Source organism: Leguminivora glycinivorella, chromosome 5 (genome assembly GCF_023078275.1).
Source record: "Leguminivora glycinivorella isolate SPB_JAAS2020 chromosome 5, LegGlyc_1.1, whole genome shotgun sequence".
NCBI classification, from domain to species: domain Eukaryota; kingdom Metazoa; phylum Arthropoda; class Insecta; order Lepidoptera; family Tortricidae; genus Leguminivora; species Leguminivora glycinivorella.
In genome coordinates this window covers 18,845,026-18,868,323 of record NC_062975.1, presented here as the reverse complement: position 1 = coordinate 18,868,323, position 23,298 = coordinate 18,845,026, and the positions used below count along the sequence as shown (strand labels likewise).

The following is a 23,298-nucleotide window of genomic DNA, read 5'->3' as shown; positions in this document are numbered from 1 at the left end:
GACCTTATAAGAAACCTACATGTCAAACTTGGAATCTCTGGGACCAGCGATTTCGACTGTGCATTGATATTATTATGTCAGTCAGTCAATCAGTCAGTTTCTTTTTTTATAAATTTAGATTTTAATTTTAAAGTGGAAAATTATCGACACACATAGTGGTATTTCTTAATAGGTAAAAATAAAAATAAATAAAAATAGCTTATTTGGATTGACACGATAGAACTACTTATTGAAATGTATATAAATAATTTTAGCAAGCTTTTTTTGTGAAATACCCCTATGTGCGACTATTTCCAGTTGCCATTATTTAAATGGTAATATTATTCTTTTGGTAGATATACCTTACCTATGTAGGTATTTGACCTTTATTGACCTGTATGGTGGAAAGTTTCTAAATCTGGATGAGGTCTTGGTGCCTCAAATGGCAGAGCGCTGAAGTATCGATTCAGAAGCCGTACAAAGAGAGAAGAGTACAATGTTCACCCATGTCAGTAGGTAATTTTTCTGTTAATTGCTGTCGTTTTTGCTTGCTAAGACATTCATTTATCTTATCTACATATATCGTAAGTTCTATAGGTCGCAAAGTGACCATTTCAATTAATGATCATGTCAGTTAAGTATGTAAGTAAAGAAATGACTTGGACTACCTAAGGATTACCAAAGATGATCAAGACGTATTATAGAGAGTACCGTCAAAGTAAAATATGCAATCACAGTGCATAGACTGCCATCTCTCGACACAAGCTTATAACTTTTTCCACTAAAACTATCCACTAGTGGGTAAAGTAATTTGACCTTGAATAAAGTCAAATTACCTGCTTTAAAATTGATAAAAGTAGGTGAATCTAGTAATAGAGATGATTTACCACCTTTGGAACTACTGGAAGCAGTGATAAACGCATTTTTTGCGTTGTAGTTTCCTCGCTATAGTGAGGGGAAAAGTTTTGTGTTACACTCGGGTGCAAATGTATTTACTTCTCGTGTGTTAAAAAACTCGCAAGTTCAGGATTCTATTCTCGAACCACTCGCTTCGCTCGTGGTTCAACTATAGAATCCTTTCACTTGCTCGTTTTTAAATTCCACACTCGGCGTTAAAATACAACTTTGCCCCCTTGTATAACAAATAACTATTAAACCTCAGTTTTGACAATTTGGCCCATATTCTTAGATTGATATGTGTTTAAAATATCAAATAGGTATTAATATTAGTGCCATCTAGCCGAGCGTCCCCCAAAAGTGTAACGCTATCTAGGCCACCGTACCTTTTTCTTAGACTGTAGCTGTCTATACGGAGTTACATATATTATGTCTTTTGTATTACCCAACGACTTACGTAAATATTTTGTTTTCAACTGATAATAATCACTGTGTTTTCCTGCTACCGGTTATATTATTTATTCCTAGAAATGTTATGACTTATTACATCTCAACAAATTATTTTCCAAGTAAATTCTATTTTCTCTAATAAATGTTTTATATTGTAATTGTATTGATGGACAGAGACTCCAGTAAACAAGGCAATCAGTTAAAAAGAAATAAAGTGAGACAAAACCTTGTTTTCGAGTGTGACATGCCTTACATAAACAGAGGATTCACTTTTGTTCCAAATTATTATGAACAATGGTGAAACCGATTAAACAATAAGAATTGTTTTTATCTAATTATTCAAACTAAAATTGTAGAGGTATATATGGGTTTTTATTATTAAAATTTGTTTTCAAATATACTTCGACCGAATTCAATAAAATTGGAGTTTCCAGTTCATTTTCAGTACCTCAATATTTATAATATTTACCAATTTATACTTAAGTAGAAATCTGTCTGAACTTTACACAAATATAAGGTCTATTCGTAAATTACAATCAATAACAATATTATAATAGGTAATTTTTCAGAGAGAAAATTAACCTCTTTAAACGAGTTAACTTGACTTGTACCCAAATATACTTAATATACTTACTCCGTTGGCTCAGTGCCCCAAAATGAGACTTGACCTCCGATACAAGACAGCGCTACTTTTTTCGGTCCTGCGCTACCTGTCGCCAATTCTTGACTTGGAGTTCGCACAGATCCGTCTCCACCATGTGATGACGCTCCAGCGATACCTAGGGCGTCCGGCAGAATTTGAGAACCGATCAATAAACCAGTATTGTGAGCCTAAAAGAGTGCATTACAATACAAGTGCGATTTTTTTTTAAATCGACACAAGTTAGTTACGAATTTCCTTTTCGCACGTGTATCGTACGACGTTTTTCAGTACAGATGGCCCTCCGAAGTTTCGACCTGACAAGTAGTTCATTATTATGTCAGGTCGAAACTTCGGAGGCCATCTGAGGGCACTTGTATCGTAATGTACTATTATACAAAATATTAAAACGTGTCATTGAAATAACTGGAATAAATTGTGCATTATTAAACTACTTTAAATTAGTAAAATAATATTATCTATCAACAAATTATCAACTACTTATTTAATTTTAACCACCTAAAACCCAATAAGTTGTATTATTTTACCCATGGCTACTCAGTCATGATAACAGCAAAATTTAATCGAAAAAACGTATGTCAACGTAAACAAATTAGAATATTTTGCACCTAAAAGATTATGTCTTTCTAAAAATAGCCAAAACTTCTTTCTGAAACCAGTTTAACATGAATCATTACTTTTGGCAATTAAAATATATGGGCATCATTAACAGAAGCTGATTATTTAACACTTTCGAAACCGGGCTCTAAGCTGATACATATGTAAGCTGCTTCTAAGCGGTGTGCCCGACAGATTAGTGTTAATTTATTATCACATAGATAGACGTTAGCAATTTGTTTATACTACGTCGGTGGCAAACAAGCACACGGTCCGCCTGACAGAAAGCAGTCGCCGTCACCTATGGACGCCGCAACTCAAGGAGTGTCACGTGCTGTGCTTTTTGCTGTGTTAAGTACACAGCAAAAAAGAGTGTACAAGTTCTAAGGAGGGTTTGGGGTGCCGACGACTCAAAGGACAACAGGCGGAACAAATTAGTTCCGTAGATCCTTCCGTCACCAGCACACTGCACCCTCATTGAGCTCTGGCAGCCTTACTCACCGGCAGGAACACAACACCATGAATAGGGTCTAGTGCTATTTGGCTGTGGTCTCCTGTAAGGCGGAGGTACTTCCCCAGTTGGGCTCTGCTCTAGATTCGATGATATCCGCTGTGCTGTGCCCTATCACACAAAGCGGAATATCATTCGCAATGCCCTACCTCCTGCAAATATGCTTGATAGGTACTCTCCATACGGACAACTTTTGTAATCACGTTAATATAAATGTAGGCAGTTTCAATTTTAAGTGTCTAAAACTAGCTAACGTATGACAACATTATATCTATAGTCCAACTATGAATTATGGCGCCAAGAGTATACATATTGATAACAATATAATATTCCGGCAGAAGGGATGAAAAATACGAGTACCTTATGTTACGGCGTCTTTCATCAGTACTAATGCATGACTACAAAATCTATGAATGGAATTTACTGCATAGTTCACTGTAAACCTATAAATGCTTCACATATATGTATAATGTGTAGTTTTATAGATTTATAAATCAAAACCTACGTCATTTCTATAAGAAAAAACATACCTAAAAAATATTTATTTTACGTTTAGACCTGGTATTTAAGCCGTTATTTCATTAAAGTTTTCTTTATAATAATATAATAACATGTAACAATTAGATGTAATAATGTAAAACTTAATAAACCGATAAATCGATAACCTGCTATTCAATCAATAATGTAATTTAGGAATGAAACGTACATTCTAATAAAGCAGCTTACATGGGTTACCTTAGTATTATAATTGCAAGAAAATGATGCCTGTTTTTATTATATTGAAGTGTAACCATCTCAATCAAGCCACCGCTTGTAGTTTGTAGAAATAATAGGTATTAATTACCTACTTTCATAAATGTATTACCAGTCTTATTAATTTTTAAATAATTTACACACGAGGTCACATACTTGGAAATTTGAAATCTCATATTTTGTGGTCCTATTAGTTTTTTTACGTATTCATTATCAAATACTCGGAATTGTTTACTACCACATTAAATTAAATGAATACCCAACACCACATTACAACGCGTATTATCGTCTAAAACAAAAGATGAGAATACGGGGATCTCCAAATCTATTTACTTTGTTCACTCATTAGTAAATAGTGCACTAGCTGACTTAACCATGTTTGTACACTTAAGCTATATTAGAAGAAGGTCGTAAGTCCTTAAGAAATTGTTGAAGTTTATGCCGTTTTAGTTCAAATCAGTTGTACTGGTCACTTAGTCTGGCCGTGGCTTCATATAAAAGAATCATATTGGCATACCGGATTAGTTTATGTTCGGTGGGCGCACTTGTAACACTGGATAGCAACATGAAGACTTTAATATTTTGTAAGTGTTATTTTTTTATATTTTAGTGTTTTTGACTTTTTATGGTGATGTAGGATTTTTTTTTTCAATGTCTATGGGGACAACTCTCTTCATTTTTTTAAAATTTTAACCTTCATTATTATTCGGACCACTTAATCGGGACCATCGTTACACGCTATTAAGACCCGATTTTAAAGTTATTTAAATTCAGTTTAGTATGTATAATAATTATGGTAGCCTTAGCAAAAAGAATGTTTATGCTTTATGTAAATCAAACCGTTTTTATAAACTTAATTCTTTGTCATTGCACTCATCATTTTCCAACAAGGATAATATCACATTTTAATGTGACGAATCTAAAAATAACCTTTTTAGGGTTCCGTAGTCAACTAGGAACCCTTATAGTTTCGCCATGTCTGTCTGTCCGTCCGTCCGTCCGTCCGTCCGTCCGTCCGTCCGTCCGTCCGTCCGTCCGCGGATAATCTCAGTAACCGTTAGCACTAGAAAGCTGAAATTTGGTACCAATATGTATTTCAATCAAGTCAATCATTTTTAAATTTTTAAATTTTAGTTTAAAAAATGAGAGTATTCATTTGTGAATTGAATTGATGTTGTTAGCATTATGTAAGCAAAGCATGTAACTAAATAGTGAATAATGTGTATGAATTTTTAAGGAATAAAAAGGCTATAATAATAAAAATAATGTATTTCAATCACGCCGACAAAGTGCAAAAATAAAAAATGGAAAAAAAATGTTTTATTAGGGTACCCCCCCTACATGTAAAGTGGGGGCTGATATTTTTTTCATTCCAACCCCAACGTGTGATATATTGTTGGATAGGTATTTAAAAATGAATAAGGGTTTACTAAGATGATTTTTTGATAATATTAGTATTTTCGGAAATAATCGCTCCTAAAGGAAAAAAAAGTGCGTACCCCCCCTCTAACTTTTGAACCGTATGTTTAAAAAATATGAAAAAAATCACAAAAGTAGAACTTTATAAAGACTTTCTAGGAAAATTGTTTTGAACTTGATAGGTTCAGTAGTTTTTGAGAAAAATAAGGAAAACTACGGAACCCTACACTGAGCGTGGCCCGACACGCTCTTGGCCGGTTTTTTGTTATGGGCGAAAAGTGGAGGTAGCTTAAAATTGCTACAGTAAAGGTGACGTTGAAATATTTAGATACTGCAGCTGTATTGCTGTTGCGACTTGCGACTGCTACATCTCTATAATAAAATATGCTTCATTGGTAAAATGAATGACGTTTGCCATCTGACTAATATTTAGTGCGACGATTATAACGTTGATTAATTAGATAGACCATTTAATTAACACGGATTCAATTATATATTGCATGTCAATTAATAATTAACATTACAAGATTCTTTAACCAAAAACATATCAATCCAAATGTAAATGATTACTAAAATTATACAAGAACAAATTCATTAAGTTTTTATCTTTTGTTGTGGATCGTCAAATCTAGAAATTGCAGCATAAATGACTGATGCTTCTACAGTAGACATTCAAACGTCACCTTTATTTATATTACCTAATGATGGATTATTTTATACCGTTTATTGTAAAATTGTTTGATACTAGTTTCATATATAACCAAAGAATATGTCCCCGCCTTTTCCGTATGTTTGAGATAAAAACAAAAAGCAATAAACGGATTTTCATGCAATTTTCACTTATCAAGAGAAGAAATTAATTAGAAAGGTATAACTCTTAAAGATAGGGTTGTGCGTAACCCGTGTCTAATCGGCGCTGATCGATAGTGTTTTATAAACATCAGCCAGCTGCATAGCAGTGCGTAGCCAAATGCCCAAATGCAAAACGATTCGCTCACAATCGTGATCGTTTCGTGAAGCGTTTGTGCATTCGGCTACGCACACAGCCCGAAATGACAATCCTTGACTGATCGTCTGTCGCGCCATTACGGAAGAGAGAGATAGCTAGCTACGATAACGATATTATCGTAAGCGCTTGTGCATTAGGCTACCCTGTAACGTAATATAAGACTAGGTCAATACATTTACGATTATCTGAGTCGGTTGATATTTTTCCACATGTTTTACGATTCATTGTTAAACTGTGAATGATGTAAGGTAATTGAAGTCATTTAATACGGTTATCGATTATACTCAGATATTGAATGTCAAGAGTATTCCATTGTTCAAGCCTTTACCTCATTTTGCGTGAACATGCTCATGTTACGTAGTTTTAAGTTTCAAAACTCGTTTTATTATTTTAATGAACTAAAGAAATTAAAATTAGGAATCACTTTATAAATTCATACGAAAACTGGACAAAAATAATTACTAACAAATTAATGCAGATTCGAATCATCATTGTTTTTTCTTCAGTTCATTGCTAGTTTTGACCGCCCAGTCATCTTCTTATTTTTCCTTATTATTTCTTATTATATATTACATACAGCTTCCCATATCTGCTATGTATAATTTACTGTGTGTAGTCATTACCGATTAAACGAATCTGTCTATCTTGATTGGATTTTTTTAGTACCTACATCGTGATAAAAAAACTTGTAGGTACATTTAAATCACAACAGCACTAAATATCTACACATACTCGTACCTACCTAAAATACTGCACAATGACAAAGGCAGATATTCAAAACATGTCATGGGTAAAACCAAACGTTGAAATCGAAGTGCTCGTAAACTAACAGCAACACACACAGCGGAACTAACTCTTCACGCTACTGCGTTATTACGTAGGTATGCAATATGCATTGTTTTATTATCTTGATAAGTTTACGTATTTGTACAGTCAATTTGTGGTAATTTAAATGAAACTTCATTTATTTATCGGGGCAATTTAACGATAATAACTAGAATACAAGATCCTATTAAGTATCCACTCAAAACAAAAATAACACTTTGCCTGTTTTTGTAACCTTCATGTGACATTCTACGTCATTATCAATTTTTTGTCTGCTTTTTTATCAAAGAAATTGTTTTAGGTAGGTATTTCATTAAAGTGGGTCTGTTTGTGAAATATAAGTTATTGATATCTATTCATGATAAAAAGTAGAAACGTAGTAACCGACAAAATACTACCTTTACACCAGAGCAAAACACCTGTTTTGGAAAAAAAAAACGTCTTTGATTATGAACCGAATTCAAATTTAGAATGAGTAGGTATGTTCTATTATTATAATGTAAGTTAGATGTGGAAATTATTCATTTCTGAAATAATCTCCAACACTCAATATTCCGGAATCACCCAAAATACATTATACACCAAAATAGTAATAAAGATAATTGTTACATTTTTATTTTATGTGTTCTAAATTCTTGCATTTAATATTGATAACGCCCGAGGTATAAGTAAGTGTTAGTCACAAGAACTGTGTCATTTTTGTAAGTTTCGTGTGCATTTCCTTACTAAATTTTTCATTTGTTTATATTCAATTCAGGTTAGTTCTTTCCCGTAAAATTTATGACTATTACTATTACGATATGAATTCGGGTGTCATCCGCTACAACGCTGTAGTAAAGATACCGAGGGTAGATCGAGCACTGTCTAGTGTTTACACAACTTCGACTTCAACCCGCTTTCAGTTTTCCGTGATCATGATGCTAACTGCATCGAAATATCAGCAGTTCGACAAAAATCAAAAGAGTAATCATGGTCTATTTAGTCTAATTTGATTATTTACTGTGTTTCTTGGTTTTGATGTAACATTGTAAACGGGATATTGTCTTCGGTTACCGCGACAGTTACTCATGAAATAAAAGTATGTAAACGGATTATATCGCGTACAATGCATTTACAATTCATCCTGACGTTTCGGCCACTTTGAGCACGAATGTTGTGTTCGAAACGTCGGGATGAATTGTAAATTCAATAAGTACGCGATATCCGTTTCCATAGTTTTATTTCATTGTAAACGGGACTTAATCGCGTTTAACTAAGTTTTAACAAACCTCCGACGTTTCAAGGTTTTCAGTCTACTCCGAGACCACGGAGACACATGATTTGATTAAGCCCTGTTTACAATATTAAATATGTGTAAAAATCGTGAAAGTTTTAATCAGTGTTTTGATTGTGTCTTCTGTCTTTCCTTTTGCAGTCGCAGCCGCCGTTGCCATGGCGTCAGCCACTGGCGAGGAGAAGCTCCTCAACGATGGAAACAACGTGTTTACCGCCAACATGTTTACGGTGAGTCATGTCATTTGGTATTTGCCAGTCGCTTTTCGGTGAAGGAAAACATCGTGAGGAAACCGGAATAATTACAATAAGATCTAGTTTACCCTTCGGGTTAGAAGGTCAGATGGCAGTCACTTTCGTAAAAACTAGTGCCTACGCCAAATCTTGGTAAATGACGACGAGGTACACACACACATGTTAACATATATGTTAGTGCATCGATTAATTTATATTTTCTAAATGAACAGGAGGTGGTGAAAGAACAGCCAGGCAAGAGCATGGTGATGTCTGCCTTCTCCGTCCTGCAGCCGCTGGCCCAGCTGGCCATGGCCTCCGTCGGCGAATCCCACGACCAGATCCTCAAGGTCATCGGCCTGCCTAACGACAATGTGGTAACTATCCTCTATACACTTCTACATTATACTTTATTTTAATGGGTGTTCAGAAGTTTTATCATAGATTAAATATGAGAATACTATCCCATACATTAAAATGCAACCGCTTAAGAACGCGCATACACTACACCACACATAGATGGCGCCACAAAAAATGTCTTGTAGCTTTCGATTATACTTGTAGATGGTGTTTAGTGTCACTTTTTTTTTGACATAGATTTATGGCTCGAAAGTGACACTTACAAATAATCGATGGCAACAAGGCATTTTTTGTGACGCCATCTATGTGTGGTGTAGTGTATGCGCGTTCTTAGGCGGTCGCATTTTAATGTATGGGATGGTATGAATTTCTCATATTTAGTTTATGGTTTTATTTACGACACATTTTCGAGTCTTGAATCGAAATATGAAATCAATATGAGTCAGAAATTTTGCAAATAGTCGAGTATAATATAATAGTACATTTCTGTTTTAAAGGGTTTTTATTTTCTTTATATTTTTCGAGACAAAGACAAAAAGTTTAATGGTTTTTACATACATACATACAATCACGCCTGTTTTCCATAAAGGGGTAGGCAGAGCACATGAAACTGCTAAAGTTACAGTGCCACCCTTGGCAAATAAGGGGTTGAAAGTAAACGAAACTGTGACATTGCAGTGACAGGTTGCCAGCCTCTCGCCTACGCCACAATTTACCCCATATCCCACAGTCGCCTTTTACGACACCCACGGGAAGAAAGGGGGTGGTGAAATTCTTAACCCGTCACCACATGGGCAAAAACGGCGGCGGGTTAATGGTTTATACTACTACTTTTCTTAATTTATTTCAATTAGATGGCCCATTGACATTTTATCCCGCCAGGCGGCGCCTGTGCAAGTGCCAAGGCATGTTACTGTCATTCATATGTATGTGAGAGAAAAAAATATTTTCTTCTCGCTCTCTCGTATGAAATTCTATATCTGTGCAATGGACTAATAAGGTGGCGCCATCTGTCATAACCTTTGAGTGTGCCTCCTCATTGATCATCCTCGTGTTTGTTTTTGACTTCAGTTTGATTCAACATTTTATTTCTATATTATCACTTCATGATATAAATTCCAACTGATATAATATTCTATAAGCTAATTTTAATTTTCAGACTAAAATCGTGTTCCCTAAAGTGTCCGCTCAACTCCGTGCTGTGAAGGGAGTGCAACTGAGCATGGCCAACAAAATATACATTCCTACCGGCGCTGAGGTCAAGGAAGATTTTGCCGCTCTCTCAAAGAGTATTTTTGGGTCGGAATTCAAGAACATTGATTTTACCAAGAATGTGCCAGCTGCTAAGGAAATTAACTCATGGGTTAGTATGTTTGGCAGTGTGTTTGTATAGTTTTACACTAAGATGTTAACAAATTTGTATGTTAGGGCCACTCTCTCATGTGACTGCATTAGCGACTTTACGTCAACTTTTAAACTTAGTGTTGACGTAACAGATACATAAAAGGAACTTGATGGTAGTGAGTCATTTTCAGCAATATCTTTTGAGCGTTACCTGAAATAAAGTAAGAACAATTGGATGAGGTATTTTCGGTTTGTTGTTACCGTATCAAGCAATTTCTAATATTTAATGACCAGTAACTTTAAAAAATCTCTGGGGCCACAATTTTTTTTAACATCAGGCCAATCCAAACTAGTCGTTAGTGACCCTGCCTGCTAAGCCGGTGGTCTTGGGTTCGAGTCCCGATTTCTGAGTCCTGGATGTTCTCTATGTATATAAGAATGTATTACTGTATTTATCTATATGTGCACATATCGTCACCTAGCGCCAATAGTACAAACTTTGCTTAGTTTGGGGCTAGATTGAACCATGTAAGGTGTCCCCAAATATTTATTAACTACTTTTTTATATATCAGTCGTCTGTCATCTTTTGCCTGGCCATAAAGGATATTTTTCTATTATATTTATTTCTTCTTAGGTGGAGGATCAAACGAACCACAAAATCAAGGACTTAGTCAACGCCGACTCCTTAGGAGCTGACACCCGTGCGGTGCTCGTCAACGCTCTGTATTTCAAGGTCAGTTATAGTAGTTGTATTTCAAGGTTAGTCCGGCGTGGCTTCCGTAGCTCAATTGGTAAGAGCATTGCACGGATTGCAAAAATGGTGCGGGTTCAAGTCCCGCCGGAAGCGTAAATTTTTCCATTTTTTCCTTTAATATAAAAATGTTTAGAATCGTTAGCAGACGTTTCTGCTTAGTAAAAATTAATTTAGTATGGGTTAGCACATTGTTACTGGTGAATTCTCAATATAACTTGAGACTCCAGTGCCGTTACAAGATGTAATAGTCTGTCGGTAGATGGCGCTAGACGTCACCCCAAGACGTGTGTACAAAAGGATAGGCATGGAAAGATTTGCGAAGTCCGGCGTGGCTTCCGTAGCTCAATTGGTAAGAGCATTGCACGGATTGCAAAAATGGTGCGGGTTCAAGTCCCGCCGGAAGCGTAAATTTTTCCATTTTTTCCTTTAATATAAAAAGGTCAGTTATACTGGGTTATACCATCATCACCATCCTCCTTGCGTTATCCCAGCATTCGTCACGGCTCATGAGAGCCTGGGATCCGCTTTTGAAAATTAATCACAAGATTTCACGTAGACACTACATTTATGAAAGCGACTGCCATCTGACCTTTCATCCCAAAGGGTAACTCGACCTTACTGAAATTATTCCGGTTTCCTCACGATGTTTTACTTCACCGAAAAGGTGAGTTATAAGTACTATATTATAAGTATTACTGCATTCAAGCAGATAGTAAATGGAATAGAAATAAAAACACACAGAAAAGGGTGATAAAGGTGTTCTTTTCTACAGTTTTGGAAAGGAAAATAATGAAGCCATTTCTAAATCTTACAGTCAGTATGTGCAGTCTGTATGTGATAACTTTGTGTATGGTGGCTAATATCGCCAACTTTTAAATAAATCTGATAAACATTTTTATTTTTACCTTTCAGGGACAATGGGACAAAAAATTCAACGAGAAACTCACTTCTGATCAAGACTTCCATGTAACTAAAGACAAGACAGTTAAAGTGCCGATGATGTACAAGAAAGATGATTTCAAATACGCCGAGAGCGAAGAGCTCGATGCTAAGGTAATTGATTTTTATAAGTACCCATTATTTGCTCTTTTTATGCCTAAGAAACGATGGTTTTATAATAGACATAAAACCGGAGCACTTCTACCAGATTCGAGCAGCATGTATTATACGCCGTTGCCTTGTATGAAGAACTATTCCATTATTTTTCGTTCTCCGATGCGTATGAATTTTCATTCTTAATAACTTCCATCTAAAGACTATTTACGCTTGAGATACCAAAGTTCAATAGTTAGGTCAGCAAATCCTGATCTCGGAAAAGATTTTTTAAAAGAGCTTCTAGCTAGAAAACTGTCACTGTTTTTGCTGTCATTAAGCAATCAAGATTTAAATTGTAATAGACAAAACCTACATATTTGAAACAAATTATTCCCTTTCAGCTCTTGGAACTGCCATACAAAGAAAAGGAGGCGTCTTTCCTTATTGTCCTCCCCAACGAAATCGATGGTTTGGCAGCTTTGCAAGAGAAACTGAAGGACCCCACCGCCTTGGACAAGGCTGTTGCTCAGATGCGCGAGGTGGAAGTCAACGTGCACCTACCCAAGTTCAAGATTGAAAGTACTATCAACCTGAAGAATGTTCTGCAGAAGGTAATTTAATGAACATAACACTCTTCCCATTATACATTGTAGTATCTGATTATCATGTCAAAAAAATTTAAAATTTCAACAGTTTGACACATCCGCGCAAAATAATCTCCTCGAAACCAAAGATTTTGAGCTTTTTTTCGTCATTGCCCAGATTGTCTGTCTCAATAGTCCCCTTTCTCTTGGTCCGTATGACGCAAAATGTTTACTAGTACTTATTTCCTTGATGTATCTTTTCAGATGGGAGTTACCAACCTTTTCGATGCCTCCAAGGCCAGGTTGGACAACCTCTTGAAGAACGAGAACGGTCTCTTCGTCAGTGATGCCATCCAGAAGGCTTTCATTGAAGTCAACGAGGAAGGAGCCGAAGCAGCTGCGGCTAACGGTAAGTTTTTCTTACTCTATAAAACTCGGTATAGCCAGTGGGATTTCAATAAGGTCCTTCGAATGTGACTTGTCTTATTCTTTAAGAGGTTCCTCCTAGTTCACGTCTAGTCTATGGTCATGAGTTTTAATAATATCTATTCTATTCCAAGTTGTATAATAAGAAAAAAACCGACGACCCTTTTGAAAGCCCAGGCATATTATATTTGGAAATATAGCCATTTTACAAAAACGCCTGTCTAGAATTTTTAAGAATTACCAGGTGGTTTCTTGCATTAGTTAGTGTGTGTTTATGTGTGTCGTTATGATAATTTGTTGGCTTTTTTATTAGATATAAAATAGGTATTTGGATTTTTGATTCAAGTGTCTTTCTGCTATCTTATTTTATAAAAAAAAACTGATGTGTTTCTTCTGTGGATATATATGTATGAACCACTTGTAGGCAAGCAACTTTTCTTGCTGACAGGTTTCGTGTCTGTGTGTGTGTGTGTGTGTGTCTGTGTAAATTTATTATTAACATTGTTGGTATTTCCTACATGTTTTCTCTGTAACTATAAATTAATCTAGAAATCAAAGTAGGCTCAAGAAGCGTTTACTCTTTTAGTCGAAGTGAATTAACGAATAGGATATTAATATTGATGCGTTTATATTTTTAAATGTTCTAATATTATCAGGATACTATTTTGTCATAACTATATGTACACTTCGAGGGCACGAATCAGCGTGAGCGATTAAGTCAATATCAAAAACTTAACAGATATTTAAAACCAGTATAATTAAAAAAAATACCCTTACGTTTACACCTTATTTCCAAACCAACTAGCCAAATTCATACATTTTAATATCATAAAGTGTGCGTTTTAATGTAACATTAAAATATTAAGAGTCTTTGGGATGATGGCAATGTTTAATTTTGTTTTCATTATCATTAAATTTTACACATATTTTACCAATCATATACAAGTGATTTTTAAATATTTTATATCTCATTTAAAGAATAAGAGATAAATTACAAGAAACGTTAGTGAATAATAAGAAAGATCAAAGTATTAAAATTGCTTAGTTGTGTATTTGATCAAGAATACAACATTTTATCTCCACCTTTTTTAAACTTACCTCGATATTATATTTGTCTTCTGTTAAATACCGATTTTTTTCTCTTATTTCAGCATTCGTATCTCTAAACCGATCAGGAAAATTGCACTTCACCGACCCAAAAGAATTTAAAGCTGACCATCCTTTCCTCTTCTTTTTAACCAGTCACTCATATGAACTTTTCAGTGGAGCATTTATCAATGAAATAAACTAATTAATATGTAGTGTTCTTGGTAGTTATAGTGCATGTTAGTTATACGCACTACCTCATTAATGATCAAATATTATGACTGTATATTTGACAAAAATTACAAAATGAAATGTACATTCATTTTTGATGCCCAAACTACAAAATAAATTAATAATACATTTTATATTTCAACATTATTAGTGTAAATGACTATTTCTAAATTGTAAATAAGCTTGTAAAATATTTTTTAAATATATTTTTTAGCAAAATATGCATTATTATTGGTCTCTTAATTTGATCTGACAATACCTGATTTGCGTTTGAAACGAATTCAGTTTTATTTATTTATTTTCAATATAAGCATTAAAATAAACGATTTATATTTAATAACAATACATGCAATATTATTATATGATATTCATATAAAAAGGAAACAATATAATTATGATATAAAATAATCTAGTAAGCACATTGTAAGCAACATAGTCGCTCTGTTGCGATTGAAAATAACTTAAACAACTAATTATTGTGAAAAAATAATAAGCAACCTCAAACTGACAAAAAAAAACGATTATTTTGTTATTTGTGACAGTTTTTTTTATACGTGTCATTTGTATTTGGATTGTAAAACAAAACATAAATATTGTATTTCAGAATTCGGAGTAGTTTACGCAATGCTGAAACCAGAAATTTCTTTTACTGCCGACCGGCCCTTCCTATTCTTCTTAAACGCCGGCTCAAGCACTTTATTCAGCGGGACCTTCTTTCCCTAAGTACAAACTTACATTAACTTTGAGTGCATGCAAAATGCCTGGCAGAAATGTCTATCACAAATGTCTTTAGTTACCTCTAGCGACCTACCATACAAATAAAATTGGCAATCTGATTGGAAACATGCAAGAACCACTGCTTTTGCATGAATTATATAAAAACAGTCATAACGAATGTTTCACTAATAACATAATTACATTAATAAAAATAGTACTATCCATATTTTCTACATTATACGGAAAATTTAATTTTCATAGGCCAATGATTTCTTTATTCGTACTTCAAGTAACGGCTACTAGTTGAAAACTGTCATATACTTACCTCTCAAGATTTTTTTTTTAAATATCACTGAGATTTTTAATATCAATAGCATTTAGGTTAAATTATTAAAAATATATATAATTTTTACGGTTTACACAATTAGGGACTAGAATTGATACCATTTAAATTATTATCGAAAATATTATCATAATACTCAAACCGGGTTCAATCTTAAATAAGGATGTATTGTGTCTTATACGATACTGTCTTAATTATGTTGTACGATAACGATAATGTTAAGCCACTTAAAACTGACTGAATGTTATGTATTTTTCATTGATTCATTTATTAATTAATCATGAAATATGTGATATGTGATATGTTCATATTTTTAAATATTTAATTAAAGTAGCATAATATAACCCAAACATTAAAAAAGACTTTTATTTAATTTATATGATGCCGTTTACCTATATACTCATGAATTGTTAAAAATAAATAAAACTATTATAGTACTTTTTTTATTTGACTTACCTACCTTAAGTACGAAATGAAAACTCCAGAACTAAAGTATTTCAAAACTCAAGTAATCGTTACCATTTTACCCTCGAACTAGTTATTAACTGATTGACTATGGTTTTACTTTTTATTAGAAAAAGTGTTACTAGTCTGTAATAGACAGCTATTTAAACAGTAAAAAACAACAAATTATATAACCAGGTTTAGCGAAACAACTTCTACTTAATCCATTTAATGTGAAAAATCCATTTGAGTGATTTGTATCTCTTCTTCTTAGACATAGTGTTTTCACAGCTCAGTGCTAAGGACTACTCTTCAACTAAATCTTCTCCACTTTGCCCGGTCTTTGTTATCCTCAGGTATTGTTCTCTTTCACGGCGTTCAACCAACTCTTCTTTGGCTTACCGGATGGTAAGGTGTTTATTTCTTTTGTAGCCCTTTAGTATGCGGCTAATAGGTATAGCCAATATGGCCAATACCACGCCATACCTTCGAAGGCCTACAGTTTATCCGCTAAGTCATAAATTCCGAGGCTGCCACAGATGTGTTAGATACGTACACACATGTCATTGCAAAACTTCCATCATCGTGTCGTGAACACACCTTCGGAGGACAAGCCAGGTCTTGCTACCATAAAATAGGGCCGGATGAATGATGATCTTCTACACAAGGATCTCGATATTCAAAGAACAGATTTCTTCTTGCCATTTAGCTCAAGCAGCTCTGATGGACTTGGACGTCGTCATCGATTTCACTTAATTCATGCAGCACGGATCCATCCATGAATTTATCATTTTCCGACTAATTTGTGTACTAAATACTTTCCTACAGTTGAAGTTATATCTACCTATATCCATTTATAAAAACTATAACTGGTTATAAAAAGAATGAACGAAATATCCAATTTGCATACAACTGTGTAACATGTATGGGTCAATCCGCTGCAAGTGTAACGTGAGTCACGATTTTATGGCATGTTCCATTTATTCACGATGCAAGTTCATGTGATAATCTGTCTCTAAGTAAATGTTACTTTCGCGATATATGCATAGATCCTTTCATTTGCAGCTGCAGTTCAAATAAACGATCAATGAAGTCGTGACTCACGTTACTTTTACGTGAATTCACTCTTCTATGTATTTATTTATTGTATTACAGAGTTCTCCGTAAACAGAGTCATGGTTTTAAAGGAAAGATTTTACTACTTCACGGCTGACAGGCCTTTCTTATTCCTCCTTAACGTCGGATCCAGCACTTTGTTCTCCGGCTCCTATCAGTCCTAAGTACACAATTATATACTGGAGTTTCTATGCATGCGCGGTTAGCTAGCACGTTGTCTCCAAGCCTGGCTGGTTTAATGCTTTAGATAACAATGTGTCGCAGAAAGCAAACCGAGATTGAACCTCTCTTTCTCTATAATATTGTCTTCGGTTACCGCGATAGTTACTCATGAAATAAAACTATCGAAACGGATTAAATCGCGTATAATGAATCGCGTATGCGCTCTTTCTCTGCCAAAAAATGTGGCAGGTCATGCCGCTCACAAATCGACCTCTACAGTCACCAAACTCGTTGTCTAACCAATGTGTAAATCTTCTGCAATAGACGCAAAGGCCTGTGACGTAGCGTGAGATAATTCCGTGGGCAAAGTCGCATTTTCGGTGCATTTTATTTCAATATTGACAAAACTTTTGGCTTTCGAGGACCACGAAGTAAGAGCTTGGCGAGGGGTCGCTTCATTCACGCCTAGTAACGCCACTGTTACGCAAGTGCTTACAAGTATCATGATAGGGGCATAACCATTACATGAAAAATATAAGAAATAAAATACTTAACGGTTTCACTTTATTAAATTAATGGGCATTGGATACACTTATATTATACTCTTTTTGTGTAATTTCTTCCTCCTCTTGGATAAATAATAGGATTAGTAGGAATGAAAGAGGACAGGTAGATTGAATATATCCAACTTTATTCTTTTTTTATGACATTTAAGCGTAATCAATTTATATTACAGAATACGGCGTAGTAATGCTGAGTGCGCGCCTCGGATATGATTTCATGGCGGACTCGCCTTTTATTTACTTCATAAGAATCAGAGCAGTGAATATCTTTAGCGGTGCCTTTCAAACTTAGGTTTGTGCCTAGCTTTAGGTGCCTCAGTACTGTAATAAAACTAATAAAGTATAATAGATTGAATAAAGTAGATACATGCATGTAGAACCTTCTTTAATAATCAGTAGTGATATATTAAGCATAATTAAATTATTGTTTGTAGAAATTTAGCTCACGTAGTTTTAGTCACTTTACAGCACTAGTCACTATAGAGTCAAGTAGCGTATCCATTTTAAATGCTTAAGTAATTATTTCATTCAAAACAGTTTATTAAGCAAAAAAATAATGTAAAGACTGAAAAGCTGATCAAAGATACATTCAAAATAAATGGCGTAATAACAACGGGAAACATAAAATTATGTATTTGTGCCGGAAGAGCGTCTATCAGTGCCAGGAGAATTATAAGAAGTTGAATGCCTTAGCTGAAGTTTTTTAATATCTCACGCGATATTTGTGACGTTATCTGGATAAAAGGACCTTATTGTAGATGGCACTTACGTCCCGTGGCGTCGTATATGTACACGAAAATCACTCATAACGCCGTAAGCGCCATCGACAATCAGGTCCCTTTGCCCAGATAATGACACATTTTTCGAATAGCTGGTACCAACACTCAACAGTGCATGAGCAGCTGTGCTCGTAAAATTATATGTGCTTTTGCATAAGAGTTCGTAGCCATTACACAAGGATCTTTTAGTTATAGAACACCGCATTATGTGTCCGGAAAAATGGCCCACCTGGCACTTTAAGACATAAAGGCGCTAAAGATGCAAAACTCGTATAAAGATACAAACAGATTATCCTTACGATAAGAGACGAAGAATGACGTTTTGATATTCACCGCGATGAGATAGCTGATTGGAACGGCCTTGAATTATCACTGTAGGCGAGCAAAATGACGTATCATGCATGGGTCACCCAACACTTTCAGTGATAAACCAACTGACCCTGTCCATTATGAGACCGCGACCTTCAATCTAAAGAGATTGAAAGAATAATGAAAACTTTATATATAACATTACAGAGTTTGGAATCGTTGAAATGATGATGAAACAAGAAAAATGGTTCACGGCAGACCGACCATTCTTGTTCTTCCTTAACGCCGGCTCCAGCGTTTTATTCAACGGTTCCTTCCAACACTAAGTACAAAACTCACAATTTTGGTTTAAACTCATGCACGTGTATCTTTTCAAATTACATATTATGCAGCCCTTAATTTAAGCCCATTTATATTCTCAATGACTGATAAGATCAACAATCGTCATTCAAATAAATGCTTGACTTTTTCGGTCCATTTTTGGGTTAATAAATATTTTACTGGAGCACCATCAATAACGTATTTAAACTTGTCGTTTAGCAAACTTAAAAATAATTGAAAAAAAATATTTAAAAAAAATTCAATACTCGTTTACGATAAATATAATACTTATTTTATCATCTTGAAATTGTTATATTGATTTGCCTGGCCTTGTACCACATTTATGTAGCCCTTTCACGGGTCCTCAAAAGACATGTTGGATATAAATTGTACACATTGCACATTGAATGACGATGATAAACTTGCACGTTTCACATTTTTTATTATTTATTTTAAAACGAGCAAAGTCACGAAACATTAAAATAACAAATACAATTAAATCTAGTCTTAAGCTTAGAATTCGAAGAATCGTGTTTTGGTTTAACTTCGAAAACGGGTAATTATGAAATATAAAATACGTTAAATTATACAATTAATTTAGCAACACTTCTAACAGACAACAGGCAGTATTTGGTAAAAACTAGAAAACAGTTATTAGTTATTTATTGTTTTCAAAATTACCTTGTCTCGTAGCTACTTGTATTTAGTTGTGATAATAAAATATAAATGTCATTCGTAAACAAACGGTGTGTTTTTCGGGATGTCGCAAGCTTACCTAACAAGCTTAAAATAAAGCTCTGATAGTGTTAAAAATGCTTAAACGCGTAGCAGTGGTAAAGTCAACGAGGATTCGAAAACTGGATAGATCGGCTTTGGCTTTAGGTTACCTTAAAACAAACAGGTTAGCTTTTCTCTTTATTGGCACGTTTTGCATGCTGCACGCTTTATGTTGGTATATCTTAAAATTAGCAACGGGTATTTTAAGGGGGTTTAAAAGTTCTGAGCTTGATTCAGATTTAAGAATTGATTATAGTTTGAACTGTTTTGATACGACCGTAATAATCGTGGTATTTATACTTGTCGCATTATTAAGCTGCGGCTGATGTTATAATGCCCTTTCTATCTTAAGCTGGTTTTAGTGTCACGCGGACCGTCCGCGCGGAGCGATCCGCGCGACCAATTTGTATGAAGTTGATGTTGTCGTCCGCGCGGACCGTCCGCGCCTCTCTGAAACGCTCCCTGAACTTAATACATATTAGTCCGATTCATATCGCTCCGCGCGTTCGGTCCGCGTGACACTGAAACCAGCCATACTGGGTCTTCATTAGCATGAAAGAGATAGCACTATGACTTTAGTCGCTACTTAATATTGCGACAAGAATACCTAATTGGTAATTGCACATCTCATACCCGGTATCAACGCGAGTGTTGTCAAAGGTCAAAACCAGTTTCAAATCATAACAAATTATTAAAGTTGAATCGGGCTCTTTGCTTGGCAAGATGATAAGATCTTCCAGACCACGTATATTGACCGTGACTGACATAATATAAAAAAAAAATACTTTGAACTTGTTCGATAAACGGATGAGTGACCTTTTAGGTGACATGATTAGTTATAATAAAGCATAGTTAATTTAGAATTGGTACGCGATGGGAGGAATTTAATTTTTAAATGAAAAGAAAAAAGTAAACAATATTTTTTATTGCAGAATATAAAAGATCGTTTATTAATTTATAGCGTGTCACATATATTTCAATCATTCAGTATGTTTATGCACAAAATTACGGACTTTTCTGAAAATAGTATTCATCATCCTCTGAACAAGATTTTCATCCATCTTTTTTGTCTGTTGATTCCGTGTGGACCGCAAGGAGTGGATATTTTGAATTATTTTGCCACTATTATTTAATTGTCCTTTAATGAAATAATGATTTGGGCAATAATTATTGCCTAGTAGTTTTCTGGAAATTCAACAATTTAGCAATCATTGACCCAGACCAAGGGGATTTTTCACGTATTTGTTCACAGTGCATTTTCGCCGGTCAACGTCCATCATCAATAACTTACAAACGCAAAAAGTTGGATCAACCAAATTTCTAATATAGAGTTATCAACGTATTAAAATTAAGATGTGATTATCAGTTTTTTTTAATTTTTAAATATATTTTTTTTATTCGTCGTTAAACGCGTGCCAATACTATGTTAACTATGCTTTACTTGATGTGGGAGAAAATCTATGGTAATAATGTATAATAGCCCAAAATTGAAACACGTACTTGTATTGTATTAACATTAGTGTTATGACATTTGTTTCGGTTTTGAGCCACTTTCCTTTCTTCTATTTTTTTTTAAGTTCTTGCTCTTCATTAACATGAATTACCAACTTCTTTATCTTTGCTTTTATTTAATCTGCGAAGCTGTAGATATTGTAATATAATTATGTAACGACCGTTAATAAAAGTTCTTGCAATATCAAAATTTTATACGCATGTATATGAACACAAATGCGCTTTCAAAGGTCTAACATACTATTTTCTCTATTTTCAGAATTTGTTGGGTATGGTTCAGCTCTAGTACCGCCACCTTCTAAGACCTTTACAGTGGACAAACCGTTTTATTTTGAATTAAAATCTACATATACTTTATTTAATGGCTTTCAGACGTTCAAATAACTTAAATTATTTCGATGTTAAATTATTACTGTTTGGATTGTGGTGGAATAAAAAAAAAATCTTAATATATTATAATGTTTTTTTTTTTTCATTTCCTATTTTTACATGGGTGCACTTTCGTTTTAGCCTTGTTTGATATGAATCAGTGTTTTTTTTTTTAATAATCGTATGAAACAAACAAACCATTTATTTGATTGCTTGCCCCGATTCTCAAATTAAAGAATTTCTAAGAAGCGCACTTTATTCAACTACCAACTATTTTAGGACTTCTTTCTTTTTATTTTACAAGTCGAGTGACAAATGTGGATAAAGACATGAAAGCTTGAAATAATACCAAAAATATTTAAATACAGAAATGGTAATAAATACTAGTAACACGAGCTAAATAAATAGTAACGAAATAATTGAAAATATGTATCATAATTGTCTTGTAATTTTCTTCTAGATTTTTCTAATCAGAACACCGATACCGATTAAATATTCTTTTAAACTGACTATAAAAAAATCATTTATAGAGTAGAAGCAAATCTACTTGAATATAAAACTTAGGTATATCTCCAAACGGCGTCAACGTGTTAGAACTATATCCCCACATGTGCAGGCTCGTAAGACCCGAGAGTTTAAAAAAAAACAATTAGAAACACTGTGCCAGATAGTTTTTTTAAGTCTAAACAGCAGCGGGCCTAGCCAAAATGATAATCGTTGCAGCTACATGGCGACCAAAATGCAGACCAGCTCTCAACGATACACTAACGAAGCATAAGCGTTAGTGATATTGGCTAGGTAACAGGTTTGCTTTTTTTATAATTGTCCTGCATGCTGCATGGAATATTTTATTGGTCAAATTTTGCCTAGTTCGCTCCTGAGACAATAATTTTGCTCCAACAGTTTTTACATTTTAAAATAATAAAAATATAGCAAGCTCCATTTAATACAATAAAAAAAAATGAAAGCGTTCTTTTAGTAAATTATTTTAATGAGTTCAATGCGAAATCATAATAAATTTAATATTGTCTTCGGTTACCGCGATAGTTACTCATGAAATAAAACTATGGAAACGGATTAAATCGCGTTTAATGAATCTAAAATTCATCCCGACGCGAACTCTTTACAGCGTTCGTGGTCAACGCGATTTAATCCGTTTCCATAGTTTTACTTTATAATACACTTTTTTTATTTAAACAGATTAATTAATTTAAATACCTATGTCCTACTAATTTCTGTTTATACATCATATTTTGGTAGCGGACTTTGATGTACTTAGACTGTACTATACCTCTATAGTGATTCTTGCACTATGATGTACCTATTTAGATTGATACTTAAGTTATAAATTTTGTAAAGGTACCATTACTAAGAGAAGTGCTATGTTCATTGAATACTTTTGTCACTTTATAATATTTTAATTCATTAAAAAACCGATTATTTTAAATTTTCTGCCAG

At 34.3% G+C, this 23,298-nt stretch overlaps 1 protein-coding gene across 13 annotated transcripts in view; it reads left to right on the top strand.

The window, feature by feature from the left end:
* The first annotated feature begins 4,292 nt into the window (after positions 1 to 4,292).
* Positions 4,293 to 23,298, top strand: part of LOC125226703 (antichymotrypsin-2-like) — a 31,839-nt gene continuing 12,833 nt past the window's right edge. For 5 of the 13 annotated variants that reach the window (XM_048130773.1, XM_048130780.1, XM_048130774.1 and 2 more), the window contains exons 1-8: positions 4,293 to 4,432; positions 8,516 to 8,604; positions 8,841 to 8,984; positions 10,127 to 10,330; positions 10,947 to 11,045; positions 11,979 to 12,119; positions 12,503 to 12,712; positions 12,950 to 13,094. In XM_048130773.1, coding sequence (XP_047986730.1) covers positions 4,414 to 4,432; positions 8,516 to 8,604; positions 8,841 to 8,984; positions 10,127 to 10,330; positions 10,947 to 11,045; positions 11,979 to 12,119; positions 12,503 to 12,712; positions 12,950 to 13,094 — 1,051 coding nt within the window. In that variant the 5' untranslated portion in view covers positions 4,293 to 4,413. Of the gene's footprint in view, positions 4,433 to 8,515; positions 8,605 to 8,840; positions 8,985 to 10,126; positions 10,331 to 10,946; positions 11,046 to 11,978; positions 12,120 to 12,502; positions 12,713 to 12,949; positions 13,095 to 14,262; positions 14,514 to 15,032; positions 15,152 to 17,087; positions 17,213 to 17,946; positions 18,066 to 19,068; positions 19,188 to 21,730; positions 21,883 to 23,298 lie in introns of those variants that run through there. The other 8 variants (XR_007177114.1, XR_007177115.1, XM_048130778.1 and 5 more) reach the window with 8 other exon arrangements.